This window comes from Alternaria novae-zelandiae (assembly GCF_023758075.1).
Source record: "Alternaria novae-zelandiae strain BMP 2774 chromosome Unknown scaffold_9, whole genome shotgun sequence".
In the NCBI taxonomy this organism is placed as follows: Eukaryota; Fungi; Ascomycota; class Dothideomycetes; order Pleosporales; family Pleosporaceae; genus Alternaria; species Alternaria novae-zelandiae.
In genome coordinates, this window is record NW_026056969.1 from 757,730 (window position 1) to 777,157 (window position 19,428).

Consider the following 19,428-nt stretch of genomic DNA (forward strand, 5'->3'; position numbering starts at 1 on the left):
TTTTGAGACCGACGTAGTTCCATCTGGCGTTATAAAATTGAATGTCGCGTGGAGCAATCAGTTCTTGGAGAGTCCAACCACGCGTGAACCTAGTATGCTCAGTACGCAAAGCGTAGATGGAGTGATTGGGCGTACCAGCGGCATTTCGGTAAATCGACACTTATCGCTGTAGCAGAAACCAAGTCCTCCAGATGGACATAACAGACTTTTGCATCTTTGTACCATCGATACATGGAATTGATCGCTTCCGTAAGCTCAGCGCTGCTGCTTTTGTCAATGCAGCAGGTATCGATCCAACAATGCGTAATACCAGCTTCTTTCGCGATTTCACACGTCTTGACAATCTTCCTGTAGCCTCTCATGGAGGCATCACGGGTTTCAACGTAGTCCCTATACGACACCTCCTCATTGCCCCACGTGTGAGAGAGAATCGCGTATGGGGGGATCGACGCGCCTATGAACTCTTGAAACTTCCGAGTCCTTGTGTTGATAAGACGCATGTTGTATGTCGGAGGCGGAGATCTGGAAAGCGGGGAAAGAGGATGTGCCAGTATCTCAGCCTGACGGGTAGAGGAGCTGAAGATGCATGTCGCTTAGCTCAGCCCGGGCATGCATCCTCAGATAGGTAAGACGCATCCTTCTTTGCTGTTAAGCCTATCCATAATATCTACGTGATGATAAGTTTGAGATCGCGATGGGTCTTGTATCGCAGATGACTGTAGTTCGTGGTGTGAGTGAATGGCAAAGTCACACGTTCACAGACGCGTTCGCAGAACCGTTAGCTTGTTCCGTCGTTAGCGCCAACGACGTCATGGTAATTCGCGTCTGGCGTGACGACGGCTCCACTTTCACAAGCTTCGAGACGCGCATCTCTCCCCGTCAAACCTCTGCCGAGTGATGCTTGTCGCTTAGCAAACATGGCATCTGCGAGCGATGTTCTTACCCTCATTAGCTCTTTGACACTGCGTCTGAGCATATGGATCTTTCTGCGATGGGTATGTATGAGAGAATGACTGCTTGATGCATGTAGCTAACCGTTCTGCAGATACCCACAACGATCGTACCTGCACTTGCGACCGCACTCACGCTCGTCTACATCCCCTCCTTCTTCACCAGCTTCCAGGACACGGCGCAATACAAGATCATATCCGATGAACTTGATATCATCGTGAAGGAAACTGTTGGTGGACGCGGTGATGACTCCGGCGAAGAAGTACAGCTTATCGACGGTGCAGATGATGGGCCGCTGAAAGAGCTTGACGTCCAAGAGACTGTCCAATATGAAGAAAGAGAGCCCAAGGTGCTGCGTACACTGCTCACTGGGCTCCCAAGCCCTTCATCAGCCATGTGGAGCTGGATCACCTTTGGCATCAACATGGCTCTGATTGCCATGGCCTTAGACGTTGTCTATCGCGCTCCGTTACTCCACCAATGCCACGATGCGAGCTTTGCACGCGTCGGCTACGTGTCGGAAAACAGCGCAAAGATCCTAGTGCGAGAGCCGTACGCCTTTGACGTGAAGGTCCTCTATCGCTCCATCGATGGAACCGAACGATCGTGGATGCACAAGACCCACCGCGCCAGCCAACCCGAGTATTGGCTCACCAACGAGACCGACTTCACGACCGTCATGAACATCGAACACCTGCGACCCGATCTGCCTTACGAGTACATCGTCGAGACTTCGCGGGGAAACATATCAGGCACCTTCACGACCGCGCCGAAACCGGGGCGCATATCGATGCTTAAGGACAACAAATACACTTTCGTGCACTCGAGCTGCATCAAGCCTCGCGTCCCGTACACGCCCTTCCAGCACCCTCTCGAATTCCCCGGCATGAAACACCTAGCGCGCTGGCTACCAGAGCTTAAGCCCTACTTCATGCTGTTTCTCGGCGACTTCATTTACGTCGACGTGCCACATCGTCAGGGTAGCGATGTAGAGACCTACAGACGCGAGTACCGACAGGTCTACTCTTCGCCATCATGGCCGGCAGTGAGCGAGAACCTGCCATGGATCCACGTCATTGACGATCATGAGATTCACAATGACTGGAACAGCAACATGACGGGTGTAGCAGTCCCAGCCTACGACGCCTTCACGCACTACAACGCCGCGCCCAACCCTCCTCCTCATCGCGCAGGTGTCACTTACTTCTCTTTCACACAAGGCCCAGCAGAGTTCTTCCTCCTCGACACGCGACGATACCGTACCCCCGCGAGCAAAGACGCTTCTGACCCCACGAAAACCATGCTCGGTGCCCAGCAGCTCTCCGATCTTCTGGACTGGATACATAAACTACCACCTCCGGGTGTTCACTGGAAGTTCATTGTCACGGGTACACCCTTCACAAAGAACTGGCAATTCGGGTCGGAAGACACATGGGGCGGGCATCTGTATGAGCGCAGACGTATCCTGGAAGCTGCCTGGGACCTCTCTTCCGCGCACGATATCGGCGTCGTAGTCCTTAGCGGTGACCGTCACGAATTCGCCGCTACGTCTTTTCCACCACCGAAGGATGGCAAGTGGCCTACGAGCGCTACGGTACATGAGTTCAGCACCAGCCCGCTGAGCATGTTCTACCTGCCCTTCAGAACATACAAAGAGACAGATGACGAGGACGTATGCCTCAAGTACCTTCCTGACGGTAACAGCAAATTTGGTGCTGTGGAGGTTACCACACCTGAACACGGAGAGCAGAGCTTTGTCAACTACAGGCTGTTCATCGACGGAAACGAGGCTTGGACGCACAGCATCAGCACACCACCAGGGAGGAGTGGTAGCCATAGGGCGAAGGATGCCGTGTGGGGATAGTGGGTGCTTGGAAATGGCAGAGTCGAAGGTGTTTTCGTTAGTTTTAGCCACATGTCTTTTTCCAGAAATGAGGAACAGAGCTCCTGTTTTGAAGAATAGTTTTCGTAATCTGGGTATCTTCCATTGATATCATATGGTCCCATTTCAACCCCACTTCCTCTTCGCTTTCTCCTCGTCTTCCTTGGTCCACTCCCGTGGTAGTACGGCGAAGACAAGATATGAGGTATGCGTCTTAAGTTCCGGCTCAGTCCTGTGCACCAGCCTGCCCTCCTTGAACAGTGTCCGGCTCTCCATGTCCTTCTTCGACTGAGCAAGCCTGTCATGCTTGCTCGGCGGTACGCCTTCCATCTTCTTCTTCTTGCCCTGGCCCATACCGTCTTTATCCACATTCTCCCCGCGTTTCCGCGCCTCAGCCTTTCGCATGACCTCTTCCTGCTTCTCGCGCTGCATGCTGTGGAATACTGCCGCACGGCCTTCCACGTCCCTGAGTCTTTGTACCGCTTCCTGGACGTTTGCGGGATGCGCGTTACCACCACGAACACCTTCTTCTTGTAATCCGACGCGCTCACGACGTACATCGAGGCGCTTTGCGTTGATCTCTACCATGTCTATTTCCACCCAGCCGAGTGTGCGGAGGGCTGAGACGGTCTTTGTGACTTGTTCGATGCAGGGCGAGAACGTGCAGATACGGACTGCGTTGCGCGGGTTGAGGGGGCTGCGGAAGGGTTTCGAGGAGGAAGTAGTCGGCGGTGCGGCGTCGGTTGCGGGTTCGTCTGGCGTGGATGGGTCTGAAGCGACGGACTTCAATGCGGCGGAGGAGGGAGGGGAGCGCGTGAGGTGCTTGAGGGCGTGCCATGGCGCTGGCAGATCGAGGAATACGCAGTCGGCGTCTGGGCCTGTCGAATCTTCGAGATTGAAACCGTCGTTGTATACGTCGCGATGTGTTACTGTGACCAGAGGATCCAGACCATGATCCTTGATCTCGAGCTGTAGCTGCTCTGCGCGCGGTTGGTGGTACTCAAAGCTGTATACGCCGCCAGTCCGTGTCTTGCGCTTCCTCTTCTTGGATGTACCCACTGCATTCTCCTCGTCGCCGTTTGTCTCGGGCTCTGTAGCTTGTGTCCCCGGGTAGCCATTGTAGACGGCTCGTACCGATGCATGCGTAAAGCTTCCGCTGCCTGCGCCGGCCTCGATTATGTGATCGCCCGGTCTTGCGCGCAGTCTCTGCAAGATGTAACTATAGTCGGGCGTGTATACGACTTGGGTGCGGTGCGGTAACGAAATCGTCCACATTTCTGGCGTAGGTGGTATGAGATGCGCAAAACCACTACTCGCTGCGGCAGCCTTTACGATGTCCTTCTTCGCCGCATCCGGCTCGGCGACTGGTGTGCCCTCTCCTTCATCTTTGGTGTCTCTCTTGCGCTTCTTGTTCTTTCCGCGCGACCCGGTGTCAACGAGTGACGCAAGGATTTGCGTACCCCAGGGCTGACCGACGAGTGTACTATGTGGGAAAGAACCGAATCGCGTGTTCTCAACCTTGCCTTCAGGATAGTCGGAATCGGCCTCGGGTCTCAAGACGGCAGGAATAAGTTGATCGCGGCGCAATTGCAATATACCGAGATTATCTGCTGTCGCGCAAGTCCCCGGGTCAAGGAACGGGGAAGGTGTCGTCGCCATGGGTGTAGGAAGTCGCGACAGACCAAAGATGTGGAGATGATGCGATCGCGACTCGGAGCTCTAGAGAACAAAAAGATATTCAGCGGGGAGCTTTCGAAGACGCTATTGGAGGGGAACGCCAAGCCCTCACTGACAGGGATTCTTATTGCTCACCCATAGACCACCAACAGAACGTGACGAGAACATCACTTACTGACTCACCGTAAGCGGCTCCCGGACTTACACCTGGCCTGACTACTAGCACCGATCCCCGTCACTCCTTACATTCCCGTTTCCCGCCACATTGATGGTACTTGCTTTCCGGTCTTTGTCCCGCACCGTCAAATCGCCTTCCCCACTTCTACTTTCGAAAACCAACTGCACTTGGATACACCGGAGTCAGATATCGCCAAGATTAGCAGCCAACATGGCGACACCGGCGCGCACCCAACCTCCATGGAAGGAACCCAAAGGTTCAAGCCCAGCAAAATTGAAAGTCTGGAACTCTTTGACGAGATCAAAAAATGACTTCGTACCCATCGACCCTGAAGGCAAAGAAGTCAAGTGGTACAGCTGCGGTCCTACCGTCTACGACGATGCACACTTGGGTCATGCTCGGAATTACGTCACAAACGACATTCTGCGGAGAATCCTGGCCCACTACTACGGTTACAGGCTGAAGTTCGTTCAGAACATCACAGACGTAGACGACAAGATCATCCTGCGCGGGCGCCAACAATATCTTCTTGCCAAGTTCAAGGCCGATAACCCAACTGTAACGGATGAAGTTGTCAACACCACCATTAAAGCTTTCGACGCATATGTCAAGAAGAACCTCCCTCTACTCAATGAGGATGTCAACATCGGCAGCTTCAACAGCGATTCTGCGGAGAAGTATGCCAATGTCATCCAGGGCAAGTCCGTCGACGGTGTCGGTCCACCAGGCGACAAGGAAGCGAAGATCAAAATGCACCTCCGGACGGCCAGCACAGCAGTCACGTCGTTGCTGGCTCCATCGAAGTCGACCCCTGAGGACGTGGAGATTTTCTATGCTGGCGCTGAGGACGTACTGTTACCTTACCTCGACTCACTATATGGTTCAACTATTGATGCCAGCGACCACTCGGTTTTCACAACACTCACCAAGAAGTACGAAGCGCGCTTCAACGAAGACATGCGAGCACTCAACGTCCTCGATCCGGATGTCGTCACTCGCGTGACTGAGTACGGTGATGATATCGTAGCTTTTGTGGACAAGATTATCAAGAACGGCATGGCATACAGCACATCGGATGGATCTGTTTACTTCGATATTGAGAGTTTCGAGAAGAGAAAGGGGAACCACTACGCACGCTTGGAGCCATGGAACAGAGGTGACACCAATCTGCAAGCAGATGGCGAAGGTGCCCTGTCAACAGTCAAGACCTCGGAAAAGCGCAACGACTCTGACTTCGCGCTCTGGAAGTCATCGAAACCGGGAGAACCAGCATGGAAGAGCCCATGGGGTCCGGGTCGGCCAGGTTGGCATATCGAATGCTCAGTCATGGCTTCGGCCGTTCTAGGCGAACAGATGGACATACACAGTGGAGGTATCGATCTCTGCTTCCCGCATCACGACAACGAACTAGCACAGTCAGAAGCCTACTGGCAAAAGGAAGGTGGTGCGCAGTGGGTGAACTACTTCCTTCATATGGGTCATCTGTCTATATCAGGATCCAAGATGTCAAAGAGCTTGAAGAACTTCACCACAATCCGCGAAGCCCTGAGTCGCGGTGATTGGAATGCACGGAGTTTGCGCATCATCTTCCTTCTCGGAGGCTGGCACGACGGTATCGAAATCACACCAGACATGCGAAAGTCGGGTTCATCATGGGAGAGCTATGTCACCAACTTCTTCTACAAAGTTCGGGATCTTGAAGTACATCCAAACATCAGTTCGACCGGTGCTGAAGACGAGAAGGTGAAACAGTCTCTCGAATCTGCGAAGGAGAAAGTACACAGGTAAGACACGAGAAGATGGATATCGAAACTTTTACTAATGTAGCATCAGTGCGCTAGCCGACTCGTTCGACACACCTACCGCTATGCGTGCGATTTCCAGCCTCATCACCGAATACAACTCAGCCGACAAGGCTGGACTGTCTGACGATGTCTCATTCGACGTCGCTCGCTACATCACTCGCATGGTCCGGATATTCGGCCTTGACGGTTCAGCTGACCCTTGGGATGGTGGCATCGGCTGGGCTGGCATTGACATTCCTTCAGCCGCCAAGGAGCACGTATACGCTGTTTCACGTGAGCGCGATCAAGTAAGGCAGCATGCCATCGCCGGTGATCTCAACGAGAACCTAGATTCTATCATCGCCCAGCACAACCCCGCGAAGCAACAAGACATAGAAGCAGTCCCATACGCCGAAGTCCTTTCTACTTTCCAACAGTCTCTACAAGACCTTGCGAAGAAGCAAGCGCCCGCGAAAGACTACCTCGACCTGTGCGACCAGCTCCGCGACACGCACCTGTGGGATCTCGGTATCTACCTCGAAGACCGCGAGAACGCGCCCGCCATGGTCCGCCCCGTCGACGCCGAACTGCAAGCCGCTCGTTCACAGAAAGAGGAAATTGCTCGCCAAAAGGCTGAAGCTAAGCTGAAGCGTGAACGCGAGGAGGCGGAGAAGAAGGCTAAGCTTGCGGAACAAGCTAAGATCAACCCCAAGGATATGTTCCGGACTGAGGAGTATAGTGCGTGGGATGAGGATGGTCTGCCGACCAAGGATAAGGATGGCGCTGATGTAGCTAAAGGGAGGGTGAAGAAGCTTAAGAAGGAGTGGGAGAAGCAGAAGAAGTTGTTTGAGGAGCATATGAAGGCTTGAACTGATAGTATTTGAAGCACGTGGGGCCTGTAAAACATGGGCTCGCGAAGCATTTGAGGCATGTTGAGCCTTTGATATGTTCAGCATAGTTCTAGCATCTCCTAAGTCAATTGAAGTTAGTAGACCCAACGAAAACCACCAAGACAGCACAATAGGCTGCGGCAGCGGCAAACAACTCATGCCTCTTCGCCTTCGTGAGCAGCGACATAGCTGCAGCAAACAGCAGCGTGAAAACCATCAAAATACCGATAGCCGCAAATACGCATTCCGTCGTCTTGATAGTCGAGAGACGATACATCGCCAATACCGGAGCTACCAGTAGCAAGAAAAGCGCAATAGTAATGAAGAGATTGACCAGCGTCGACACCCTCGAAGGAGCAAAGTAGTAATTCCTCTCATCCGTGGATTTACGCCTCTGATCCTCGGTCCGGAAGAGCCACTACGGGATGTAAGTAAAGCCCGGAGACCTGAGATATATTATACTCACTTGAACAAGTGGGCCATCCATCTTATGCAACATCGCTTCGACCATACCGTCGAAACCCGCCCACTCCCTCCCATGTCTGAGCGTCACGATGTCCTCTTTCCAGAGTATGTAATCTTGCTCCTCGTCTACGAGGGGCGCAATATTGTGGAACCAGTTTCTCACGCTTCGGTAGTCACGTTCGGTTGGTCGTTGGAAAGAGACGAGCTCTCTTGCTTTGATCAGTAGCTCGTCGTATTGGTTCACTTTGATTCTTAGTTCCTCTAGAATGTCTTCTCGCGTCCGAGTTTCGTCTTCGTCTCCTTCTTCCTTTGCTTCTTCTTTCTCTTGTTTGCAGGCTGCGACGTCGAGATCCCAGGATCGCAGGCGCTTCTTGTAGGCCTCGGGAAGGGTGTCGTGGAAGCGGTCAATGTTGTCTAGCTCGGCTTCGAGCATCTGAATGCTGCATTGGAGGCTTAAGAGGAGACGTGCGTGGACGTTGCTGAAGCCGCGGTAGAGCATGAAGTTTTGTTCACTTGAATTGTAGGCTGCGAGTCGTGCGTAGCCGTTCGGACATTTTTCGAGTGTTCGTACTTTGGTTGGATATGGCCCTGACCCACCGGGTGAGAAGATAGGCCCATCTTCGTTTTCACCATCTTCGTCCTCGCCAAGGGGAGACTCAGGCTTCGCCTGCTGTTCTACATCTGCTGGCTTTTTTCTTGGTAGCAATAGTCCGAAGCTGTTCGCTACTTGTCGCAGTGAGTTTAGAGTTGTGCTGGAACGAAAAGTGGATGATGAAGATGCGTTAGAGTACCGTGTACAGGGGCTGGAGAACTCCTTCTCCGTCGGCGATGCGGGGGGAGGACTCATGATGGAAGGGGTCTGAACATGAAGAAATTATCAGACGATGGAAGATATGAGAGGCGTCTCTAGCAGATAGGAATAGTTGACATCCTCAGCTGGGAACTAAATACTGATATGCATCTTGACCGGTCAAGCCTCGTTATACTGATTGGTCCAGGTGTCTCATTTAATCACGTAGACATCGGCCTGAGGAAACCACTTCCCGTTCATGTAGAGCTTCGTGGTATCGTCCTTCGTCTCAGTAAGTTGGTACTCTGTCTTTCCTTTCGCGTTCTTCTGGCTAAACGCGACATAAAGCTTCTTCCTCTTCAGCTTGTTGTTGATGGTTTCTGTGATCTGGATGTTGTTTCCGGGAACGTATTTTGCGACGGTCTGCGACCAATCAGCGTCTAGACTTACCCTCGACAGGGGAGTGCATGGCGCTTACTTCAGCCCCCAACCCTTTCTCTGTCCCTGCACGATCCCTCGCAACCTTTTCCGTCTGCCCATAGTTAGTGCGCAACACACAAGGAACTGGTAGATAGGGCCATACCTGTTGTTGGTCATTGATATGCCCCTCCGGCGTTGTTTGTCGTCCTTCGTCGGTCATGACTGCGAGTAAGAACCTTGGAAGAGTAGGAAATGGGCCTCGTTGTCAGCCTTTCATATCAGGCTGAGTCAAGGCTTTTAACGCCCGCTACATCTTCAGCTGAAAGCCGCTCACTGTCGACATGGTGGGCGAGGTGCAGCGTGCCGGTGAGCTATCATTGCTTTTCTCGCAGGCAGCAGTTTGCCTATTGTTACTGATCGTTCGCCTATCCTGACCCCGCCAATCATCGCATAACGCTAGGCATTCTACGAGGCGGAGTCCGAGAAGCATTAGCCTTTTGGAGCGTGGAGGACCTTCCATGTGATCGTGTGGCTAGTATTACCTGCATGCTGGCTAATCAATATATCCAGTGGCTGACAGGCATGATAGGGGCCATGACCAAGCACAGCCTCAGGTTCGCGGCCCCCAAAATGTGTATGACTAGGCTAGATATGCGAACGTGCAACACGTTCGTCAACAGGAGTCAACCCTGATCACCATTCGCACCTCCAGTTATTCTCGCATCATGGCACCGCTAAGTCGTTGCGACGTACCCAACCCGCTGTCACCTAGATCATCGGTGAACGATACTAGCACCCTTCCTTCGCCTTTAAGCCTCAACCCTGGAGAAATTCGTTCTTCTCGAGATGATCAGCATGAAGCGAAACTTCAACAATGCTGGGACAAATCAATCGCAAACTATCTGGATCTGCCAGATGGATACCGGAATGTACATGTTTTGGTGATCAAATGGCAAGACGCGATAGATCAGCTGAACGTGCGGCAAGAGGTATGAAACGAATCTGTGGTCTCATTATCTTGGCATTTTAATACTAACTCTACACCCATTAGGTCGACGACCTGACTAATGTCTTCAAAAAGGTCTTCAATTACGAAGTGACCGAGCTACAACTAGAAGAGAAGAGTCCGCAAATCCAGCTTGAGATGGAAATATTAAACTGGGTGTACGAAAACGATGATCCAAACAATCTGCTTATAGTGTACTACGCCGGTCATGGTGTTTATGACCAAGCTCTCAAGGTCCTCGAGCTCTCACCGTACATATACCAAAGCAAAATCCACAGAATATAGCTAACAGCGACTCCAGGACTGATGAGGAAGATAGTACCCTTCGAGCAATCTGGAACGACGCCGAGAGGACACTAATCGAGAAAGTAAAAGCAAACGTCCTCACTATCATGGACTGCTGCTACGCCGGCGATCTTATGCGCAACGTCTCCGAGCACGGTCGAACATTCGAGATGATAGCCGCCTCACGTATGGGCGCGCCCACCCCTGGGCCCGGTGAGAACTCTTTCACTCGTTGCCTCATCAGGCAGCTGAAGGTGTTAGCCGTGAAGAGTTCCGGTGGCTATGGCAGTTACTTTGACACCCATGAGCTTGTTGAGCGCATAGAAAAGGAACGCCCTGACTCACCTCCGAGACTATTCCGGCGAATCCCAGGCAGCAGCCGACACATTGAGTTGAGGAGGCTCAAGCCAAAGAATGAGCGTCCGACGCAGAAACCTAGCATATCGTCCCACGCACGCTTTCTGCATCTGGGGTTTGCGCTAAAGCATGAGACAATTGACGAGAAGCAGATCCAATACTTGACGAAGGAGCTTCCGGCCTTGTTTTCGAGTATACGGCTTCCATTGGTCAATATCAAGTGGTTGGGATGTAGGAAAGAGGGCAAACCGACGCTGAAGGATATCGTGCGCTTCGTATCAGAAAATCGGACAGCTCTTTCTGTGGTTACGCCGCCGCCTTCAGGGAGGAAGAGAAGTGCTGATGAGGCAGATTTGGAAGAGTCTGTGTCTGATCGACGGTGGTCCAAGCAACCGATGTTGAATACATATGTCTCTCTTGGGGAGTAGATGTCACACTCGAACGATAATCCTCTCGCATACCGTGTTCTATGAATAACGCCACCTAATCGCTTACTGCCTTGAGTGGTAAGGAACCTACTGTATATCGGCCTATAGAAATTGCCTTCTTCGCATATCTGCTCTTCCCTTTCTCTCGATCCCTCTTCCGCGCGCGCTACGGTAGACTGGCTCGAATTGTCCGAGGTCGTGTATGTATCTACTGTGTCGACGGGTCAGCATAGGCAGTATACTAGAGATGCAGCTGCAAACCACACAGGATGATCGGTTTGTCAACAGAAAGCTGGTCACTATACGCGACAACTGCATATATGGATCTGGAAATGTCCTATGTGATCCATACAACGTCTCCGCTCGTTATGCTCGCCAAAGCCTTCCCATCTTCAACGAGATGCGCAACATCGCGCAATGGGTGTGGGAGTATCTCGAGCAACGCCTGTACAAGAAGCGTTTCGACCCGGTACCCACCATGAGTTCAACAGTATTCATCGAAATTGCATTCAAGAACGGCGGTGTGCCGTTCCAGACTGACGCGTAGTCTCAAGCTGGTACGTAAAATTTTGTCCTTGTTGTTTACTTCGAAATGCTTACTAATGTACGAAAAGGATAGCTATGCCATCTTTACGCGATCCACTACGCGCACCTCTGCTCCTCAATTTACAGAGAGGTGTTAGTACTGTTATATGCCACGGTCCTCCTCGTAGCGGCATTGCGACGCAGATGACCAGGTATGGTGGCGAAAGCAGGTCGGATCGAGGTTACTACATGTTCTGGTCGCCCAAGCGGATAGAATCTTGCTCTGAGGGCGTAGTTATCCGAAATGATCATGAAAGTCAAGTTCCGATGTGGATTGTGGTGTCGTGTGGCAATGTTGACGGAGCCGTAGGGCGCGCATTGAAGATCGACGACACGACTACCAGATCTAATTAGCGTGAAGCTTACCAACGCGGTGTTATTGCCGAAATTTTGGGGAAGCAGCCACAAGCTTTCCCCATATCCTCAGGCAAAGCTTCGCAATTGGACATCCTGCGTGCAGCATGCATACAGATCCAACAGCCAAGCTCAAGATGGTATCGGATCTCAGTTAGCCTCCGCGGCCGGAGTGTGGGGACAATGAGTCGAAAAGATGGTTGACCGTCGGATAAAACACCGAAGGATGCGCTTCTTTCGCATACCCACACACCAGCCACACCACTTCTTGGAAGCCGTAGTCTTCTGTTTTCCTTATCAATCCAGGCAATTGACAACATCCCTTCCGGTCCATCGAGATGAGTGCCAATCGCGATGTGGAGAAAGCCACGATACCGGAGTTCGGAGAAGCGAATACCGAACGCCATTATGACGCGTCGTACGCCTCAATAAGGGTTCCATCAAGATCAGCATCCCAGCACGAAGAGGAGGAGATTGAGAGGATACCAACAAACGCGTCTCGTGCGTCTCATACATCTCGCACCAAGAAGTCGGTAATCGGACTGGCTAAGACTATTACCGCTCGTTCGAATGCATCCGTCATAGACCCTGGACCACCGCCGGACGGCGGCGCGAAAGCTTGGGTGCAGGCGTTTATGGGCCACTTCGTTATCTTCAACACGTGGGGGATGATTGCGACATTCGGCGTTTTCCAACAATACTACACGCTCGACCTGGGTCTGGAACCATCAGCCGTATCCTGGATCGGAAGCTTCCAGATGCTGGGTCACTTTTCGCTGGGCATGTTGACCGGGCGTCTTTTCGATGCGGGATACTTCTACTGGTCCGTGATACCTGGCATGCTCGTTTCCTGCCTCGGAATGTTCATGACCAGTCTGTGCACGAAGTACTGGCAGATCTTCCTTGCGCAGGGTGTAATGAACGGAGTCGGGAACGGGATGCAGTTTGCGCCCGTTCTGGGACTTGTCAGCACATACTTTGCGAAGAATCGGAGCGTGGCACTCGCGATCATGGCTAGCGGCAGTGCGACGGGCGGGCTTGTCTACCCAACTATCGCACGACAGCTAGTTCCCCGCATCGGTTTCCCGTGGACTGTCAGGGTGATGGCTTTCATGATGCTAGCTGTGGGAATATGTTACAGTTCCCTGTTGAAACCACGACTGCCTCCGAGAAAGTCTGGCCCTGTGCTTGAACTCAGCGCGTTCAGGGAAATGCCGTATAGTGTATTCTTGATGGGAGTCTTCCTCATCGCCCTTGGGCAGTACTTCGCCTTCTACTACATCTCGTCGTTCGCGATCGACATCCTTGGTCTACCATACGCAACCTCCATCAACATTCTGCTAGTCCTGAACGGTGTCGGTGTCCTTGGTCGTATCGTGCCATCCTATTTTGCCGACAAGTATACTGGGCCGTACAATATCCTAATACCCTTTTGCTTTGTCTCCGCTTTTGTACTATACTTCTGGCCGCTGGTCAACAGCGAACCTAGCCTTTACGCGTGGGCGGTGTGCTATGGCTTCTTCGTCTCGGGCTTCCAGGGTATCTTCCCGGCTGTGATGACTACGCTGACAAAGGACATGAGTAAAGTAGGCACGAGAAACGGTCAGGGCCTTGCGATAGTAGGATTGGGTACATTTATCGGGCCACCGATCGCTGGAGCGCTGATACAGAGTAATGGTGGAGGTTATCTCAGTGCGCAGATATTTGCTGGGACTGCAGTGTTGTTAGGAAGTTGTATATTGGTTGTGGGACGATGGAGTATCACAGGATTCAACCTGAAAGTACGAGTATAGAATAGCAAACGAAGCGACGCAAGCCATGACAACGCCTATTCACCTAGTCTCACCATCGCCCTAAACCGCGCGTCTTGTCCTTCGAAGCCTTGGAGCAGCGATACCTCTCGCCGTCTTCTTCCCACCACCGATCGGTATATACGTCCCATTCAGTCCACACCCAAAGTTCTCACACGTCGAGATAGTATGCACATACCGAATCTTCCCTTTCTCGACGCGGAAGGTATGGCTATCTGGCGCCGGCGTCTCACTCGCCCTATCCAACCCCGGAAACCCCACATAGATATTGACACTCCCCATCTCGACATCAACCACATAACGGCGATCTTGAACATACACGGTACTCGGCAGACCCAAAGAGCAAGTCTCGCCATTCGTCATACTCGTATCAGTATACGCACCTCCCTCAAGCCTGGCACAAGGCGTGCCAAACGGAATAGTAACGTTGACATTGCTAAAGCGGTCGAAGTACGCATCACCAGCCGCCTTGATAACCTCGCGGGTATCCTGATCCGCAAGCGGAATAGGCGACCAATCTTGCATACCATTCCAGTACGCCGTGCCGGTCGCATTGAACAGCCAATCCCCCTCATCGCTAACAAGGGTCTCCATCTTGGTCACAAACTTCCCGTTGCCCTCTACGCGTAAACCGAGAACATACGGATGGCTTGACTCTGCCACGATGATCTCGGTGAACGCGCTGCAGAGGTACGGGTCTAGGAAGACGCGCGAGTTGGTGCTGTTGAGGGGTGTGTTGATGATGGATGTTGCGGCGGAGAGATTTGCGGGCTTGAAGTTCTCCGTGTAGGTGAAGTTTTGGAGCATGTAGTTTGTGAGGAGCGTGGAGTTGCCGATGGTTTGGGCGGAGAGGTAGAGTGAAGTGAAGGCCGCGAGGAATTCGCGCTCGCAGGCGCTCATTGCGAGGGGGAGGAGCGCTGTGGCGCTGAGAAGGGTTGAGGGACGCATGTTCAGGGATCGCAGCTCTTGCAATTCAGCAACAATGTGGAGTTGATTCAGAGTAGTACTGGTGTTCCCCGTATCTTTCTCAGCTTTATGAAAGATTGCAATAGCCTTTAGACCATGTGAACTGCCGTCGGAAATAATCTGGACTACCATGCTCGAGCATGGGTGCGTTGCGGATGGACCTGCATGTACGTTAATATGCGAATAGAGTGTGGGGCTTGTCGGCATCGTGAACGACTCTTCATCGACCACACGTCCATCCCAAGCTAAATTGCAGCGCGTTTGGGCCAAAATCATGGTACGAGCGGACATTGGGGTCGAATTTATCTTCCATGCCTTAAAGATCAATGCTGGGCTTAGTGATGTCACTGTACAGTGAGAGACAAAGTTACAAATATTCTCCACGTTCATAGCACTAAGCAGTGCAGCTATCTGTACTACCCATCCTGACGGAAAACCCGCCTTCCGCAAACATCCTTTAGTCTTGTAAGCCAATGACCTTTTACCGTGATCTCGTCATATGCGCAATCCCATAATCAAGAACAAACAAAGCAAGGCCATCGGGCGGAGAATCACTCCTAAATCTGTAAAGCATGAAATAGAAGACTCCAAGCCCTAAAAGACGTCAAGCCAAAAAGGCTAATAACAAGACCACCCCTCGCCCTCATCACACACGTCCTCGTGGGCCGGATCGACCAGACTCATCGGAGAGGTCATCGGGTGAACACGCGGGGGGTTGGGGTAAACGTAGTTCACACCGGAGAGACCTACAGCGGGAGCAGCGCGTTGTGGATATGGGCTGTGGCTGCGGCTACGCCTGCGGCGGGTAGCACGTGGGAGCTCTGTGGCACGCTCAGGCTCCTTAATGACTGGCTGGTCGATTTCGTCCTTGCAGTGCATGTCCTTGGCGAGGTCGAAAGCGTCTTGAAGGCTGATCTTGTCGCTAAGACCTTTCTCTTGAGCCCATTTCCAGATCTTCTTCATACCAGTGCTGCTCTCGATGATGTTCTTCTCGGGACCGGAGACGTCGCTGCTGTTGATGGGAATGTGGACAGTCTTGTCGCCGGACTCGACGGTGGCCCAGTAGGTGACGGTATAGTCAGTAGATACAGGAGCTTCTGGTTCGGGAGCGTTGTTGGAGTCTTTAAGGTTGCCAATGGAAGCCCATGCGTCGTCTCCTGAGCTCTGTGGGCCTGGTCCAGTAGACCCCGGATTACCAGGCGCGGAGTTGGGGTTTATCAACCAAGCAAGGTCATCACACTCGTATTCCCAACTTGACGGAGCCCACAGGGGATCCCTTGGCCCACCTGAACCGCCATGTCCGTCACTAATCGCAGAGGGGGCTGCACGAACAGCGCCCGTCTTGTTCTTGGCCTTGTCCTGGTCCTTCTTGGACTCGTCTTCCTCTGTGGAGCTTGCGATGTCCTTCAAAGGTCGGAGTACCTTGAAACGGTCGGCATCTCGCACATTCATCGTTGTTCCAGTAGGCTCATCGTTGTGATGAGGTGAGAAGGCTTGTGAGGGATCACTGACCATTAAGGTGTTCATTACGCCGTCTTGAATGGACTGGCGATCCAATTCTCCCAAACCAGCGTTCTCAAGCGGCGCAAGCCAAGCCCTCAGCATCTGTCGGATATGATCAAGACTGCGGGCGTTGCGGTACATGGAGACAGCAACAACCAGATTCGCGCCACACATACGAAGGATCTCGAAGACTTCATCGCGCGAGAAGGCGTTGGCAGTAAAGTCCAGAAACTCGTCCACCATAGCGTCGTCCGGTGCGGGTGTGGTGTCGGCAGGAGCAGAGTCGGTAGCGACCTCGACACTAAAAGACGTCTCTGGCAGACCCTTGTCCATAGAGAGGAGGTCGGGAATCGAACCGGCGTCAGAATCGCTGTACTCTTCTCCATCTGTACTGAGAGCATAGTTGAGACCTCCTACTGATACGCGCGCCTGCTTCTTGTGTTCCGCAACAGTCGGAAGGAATCTACGCGGCTCCAAAGTAGTAGTTCCGGCAGTCGCGTCGCCGTTCTTGACCTCGGCACAGTCGTCTTCGATCTCGAACTCGATATCGGAAATGTCGGAAATGTCGGAGTTATCTAGAAGATTCAGAAGATCGATGGGTGAGATACCTTCCTTGAGGGTAATACAGCCGACGTTGTGATCTTGACCCGTGTGGACACCGCAATGGGCCTCTAGCGATGGCTGGCTGGCTGCGTTCTTCTTTGCGTGCGTGCGGTCTAGAAGCGAAGTAGCGGACTCAGGCTGCAGGGCTGCAGGCCCGCTCGACGAAGAAACAGGAGTAAACTCGCGTTCGTGCCAACGTTGAGCAGCCATGTTATCGGCTTTCAGGATGGTTTCGATATCCTGCTCGCGAATCTGGCTGTGGACGTCCTCGAAAGTTCTGAGCTCAGGAAGCGGTGACCTAGATGCGCTCGTTGCAGTGCGAGCATGGGAAAATGTCATGGACGGCACAGTCGACCAAACAAAATTGCTCAAGTGTGTCAAAGGGACGTTTGGCCAGTCTGCAGTTGGGTTATTGCCATCATCATCTCCAGACTTGACCTTAACAGTACTCCACTTCTTCTTCACGGACTGCTCTTCACCCTGATCATCGGCTCGTGTAGCAGAAGGAGAAGCCTTGACTTCCGCCGAGAGAGGAGGAGCAGTGTCGGTATGCGATAGTGAATGTGTCTCAACCTGACGTCGATGGTTCCCGTAGGGCCGGGGAGACAGCAAGGGGTCAAAGACACGCCTTGGAGTCTGACCAATCATACCTCCCGCGACTTGGTCGGAGTGCTCGACCGCGGAGCGCATGTTGTTGTACACGGGGAAAAGATCGACGGCTGAAGGGAACGCCCCGATCATGTTACGGGCACTGTTAATAGACTTCTTCACTGCCATCTCGTGGGCTTTAACCAGCCCTCGGAGTCCGGCGGGGTCGTTGCGGCCGTTTGCGCCGTGTCCAGCGGGATCTTGCTCGTCGTGTTCTTCGCGCTCGTTGCTGGAGGCGTCCGCAAGGCCGTGTTCCTTGTCCTTACCAGGTTGGCCGTTCAGGACTTGCTCATACTCAGCGTTGAGTTCTTCGATCCGAGCTTCGAGTTGAGCCAAGGCCTCATCGTCGTTATCGAACGCAAGCTGGGACGCCGCACACATGTTAGCCTCTTCAGCGATTTCCTGGAGTGGTCGAAGACCAGCGGTGTTGACCTTGGGAGACATCCTGCTGGAAGGCAATGGGTACTCGTCAGAGCTTGGCGGGGTGTGAGCAGCGGGACTGAATTGATCGCCGCTATCGCTGTCACTGAAGGAGCCGGGAATCCACATCGAATTGGCTCGACCGAAACGTCCGCGTTGGCGCATCCGGTCCATGTCTAATGGAGTACTTTCTGTAGAATCTTCGTAGTCGTGAATAGAAGAAAAGTTGTTTGGAGGTAAGGTACCGCAGTGTTGTCGGGGTGTACGGTGGAGGAAAAGAGCTGGTCGGAGAGGGGCTTTTTTATACGGCCTTAGCGCGTGAGAGCTTGGACGTGGATCTGGGTGAGAGCAGGTGATATCGCTCAGAGACGGGAAGTGAAAGATCGGACGTTTCTGGATAATGACGTATTCGGGAAGGCAGACGCGGAGGTGAGGGGCGAGTGAGTGTCGAACAGGCGGTAGCGACGCAGATAGCCTAGCCGCTGGAATAGATGTGCCACCAGTACACCAGTATCGTCCAACGTAGGCCGAACGATCATCTTCACACCCCATCACTCAAGCAAAGGTCTCCTCTCTGCATCCCTCGTATTCCACCAGAAGAAGCCTCTCTTACGCGTCCCGTCATCCACCTCTTCAACCTCGAATTCTTTCTGCTCGCCATTCACTCTTCGCCACCACTTCCCCCAACTTTCGCTTCTTCTCACCCATACCTCTTCAGTTCCATCCTCATGGAGCGCGTAGCCACCTCGACTTGCCTTTGCACCAAAGCCAACCCACTTGATACACTTTGCAAGACTGTACAGCACCAAAACACCAAAGAGCGTACAGAAGATAGTCACGATGGACGTCAAGAAAGTGATTGTAGACACTTGACAGCCCAACCCCGAGGTACGCAGCTCAAAGCGCTCGGATGGCAGAGCGCATATCGAGTCGTAGCGAATGGGTGAAAGAAGAGGAAAAGCTTTTGATAAAGCGTCCGTAGGTAAGGGAAGGCACGTCGAAGACTGTCAAAGTGAGTCAGTCATGATCCGCGGTATCCCAGGGGTGAACGCGTGACAAGTCGATGAAGGAGATGTGAACGTACAATAGCACACCACCCGCAATGGCCTTTACTTCGATGACAGTCACCACAATCATCATAGCCCCAGCACTCGAACAATCGTCCCCAGTCATCTTTAGGGCTGCTTTGAAGCCGTTGATGGAGCAGTTCCGTCACGTTTTTCGACGCGTCATCGTCGCGCTTGGCAGAGGTGGCTGGGCAGTTGGATGGCATCATGTACGTGTGGAACAGCCAGGAAGTATACAACACCCAAGTCACGTAAGATTGAGGGCTGCTACGCGAAACGAATAATGTTGGAAGCGCAAAAGAAAGTTGGGATGAGATGATCAGCAAGTTGCGATGAAAGGTCGATGAAAGCGGGGCGC

At 52.7% G+C, this 19,428-nt stretch overlaps 7 protein-coding genes across 7 annotated transcripts; 3 read left to right on the top strand and 4 right to left on the bottom strand.

The window, feature by feature from the left end:
• Positions 1-2,959: 2,959 nt before the first annotated feature.
• On the bottom strand, positions 2,960-4,492 carry J4E88_005135 (uncharacterized protein; the record flags this gene model as incomplete). The annotated part of the gene is made up of 1 exon (XM_049398775.1): positions 2,960-4,492. The coding sequence occupies one exon, from the start codon at positions 4,490-4,492 to the stop codon at positions 2,960-2,962; it is 1,533 nt and encodes a 510-aa protein (XP_049255455.1).
• Positions 4,493-4,898: 406 nt separating this feature from the next.
• On the top strand, positions 4,899-7,341 carry J4E88_005136 (uncharacterized protein; the record flags this gene model as incomplete). Its single annotated transcript, XM_049398776.1, has 2 exons — positions 4,899-6,472; positions 6,522-7,341. The coding sequence occupies 2 exons, from the start codon at positions 4,899-4,901 to the stop codon at positions 7,339-7,341; spliced, it is 2,394 nt and encodes a 797-aa protein (XP_049255456.1).
• A 106-nt stretch (positions 7,342-7,447) lies between these two features.
• J4E88_005137 (uncharacterized protein) lies at positions 7,448-9,380 on the bottom strand (the record flags this gene model as incomplete). Its single annotated transcript, XM_049398777.1, has 4 exons — positions 7,448-7,780; positions 7,829-8,686; positions 8,843-9,040; positions 9,372-9,380. 4 exons carry the CDS (start codon positions 9,378-9,380, stop codon positions 7,448-7,450), a joined length of 1,398 nt encoding a protein of 465 aa, XP_049255457.1.
• Positions 9,381-9,762: 382 nt separating this feature from the next.
• J4E88_005138 (uncharacterized protein) lies at positions 9,763-11,660 on the top strand (the record flags this gene model as incomplete). Its single annotated transcript, XM_049398778.1, has 4 exons — positions 9,763-10,026; positions 10,089-10,294; positions 10,345-11,050; positions 11,382-11,660. The coding sequence occupies 4 exons, from the start codon at positions 9,763-9,765 to the stop codon at positions 11,658-11,660; spliced, it is 1,455 nt and encodes a 484-aa protein (XP_049255458.1).
• A 730-nt stretch (positions 11,661-12,390) lies between these two features.
• On the top strand, positions 12,391-13,845 carry J4E88_005139 (uncharacterized protein; the record flags this gene model as incomplete). The annotated part of the gene is made up of 1 exon (XM_049398779.1): positions 12,391-13,845. One exon carries the CDS (start codon positions 12,391-12,393, stop codon positions 13,843-13,845), a length of 1,455 nt encoding a protein of 484 aa, XP_049255459.1.
• Positions 13,846-13,905: 60 nt separating this feature from the next.
• Positions 13,906-14,961, bottom strand: J4E88_005140 (uncharacterized protein; the record flags this gene model as incomplete). The annotated part of the gene is made up of 1 exon (XM_049398780.1): positions 13,906-14,961. One exon carries the CDS (start codon positions 14,959-14,961, stop codon positions 13,906-13,908), a length of 1,056 nt encoding a protein of 351 aa, XP_049255460.1.
• Positions 14,962-15,447: 486 nt separating this feature from the next.
• On the bottom strand, positions 15,448-18,027 carry J4E88_005141 (uncharacterized protein; the record flags this gene model as incomplete). Its single annotated transcript, XM_049398781.1, has 1 exon — positions 15,448-18,027. The coding sequence occupies one exon, from the start codon at positions 18,025-18,027 to the stop codon at positions 15,448-15,450; it is 2,580 nt and encodes an 859-aa protein (XP_049255461.1).
• Between the last annotated feature and the right edge of the window lie 1,401 nt (positions 18,028-19,428).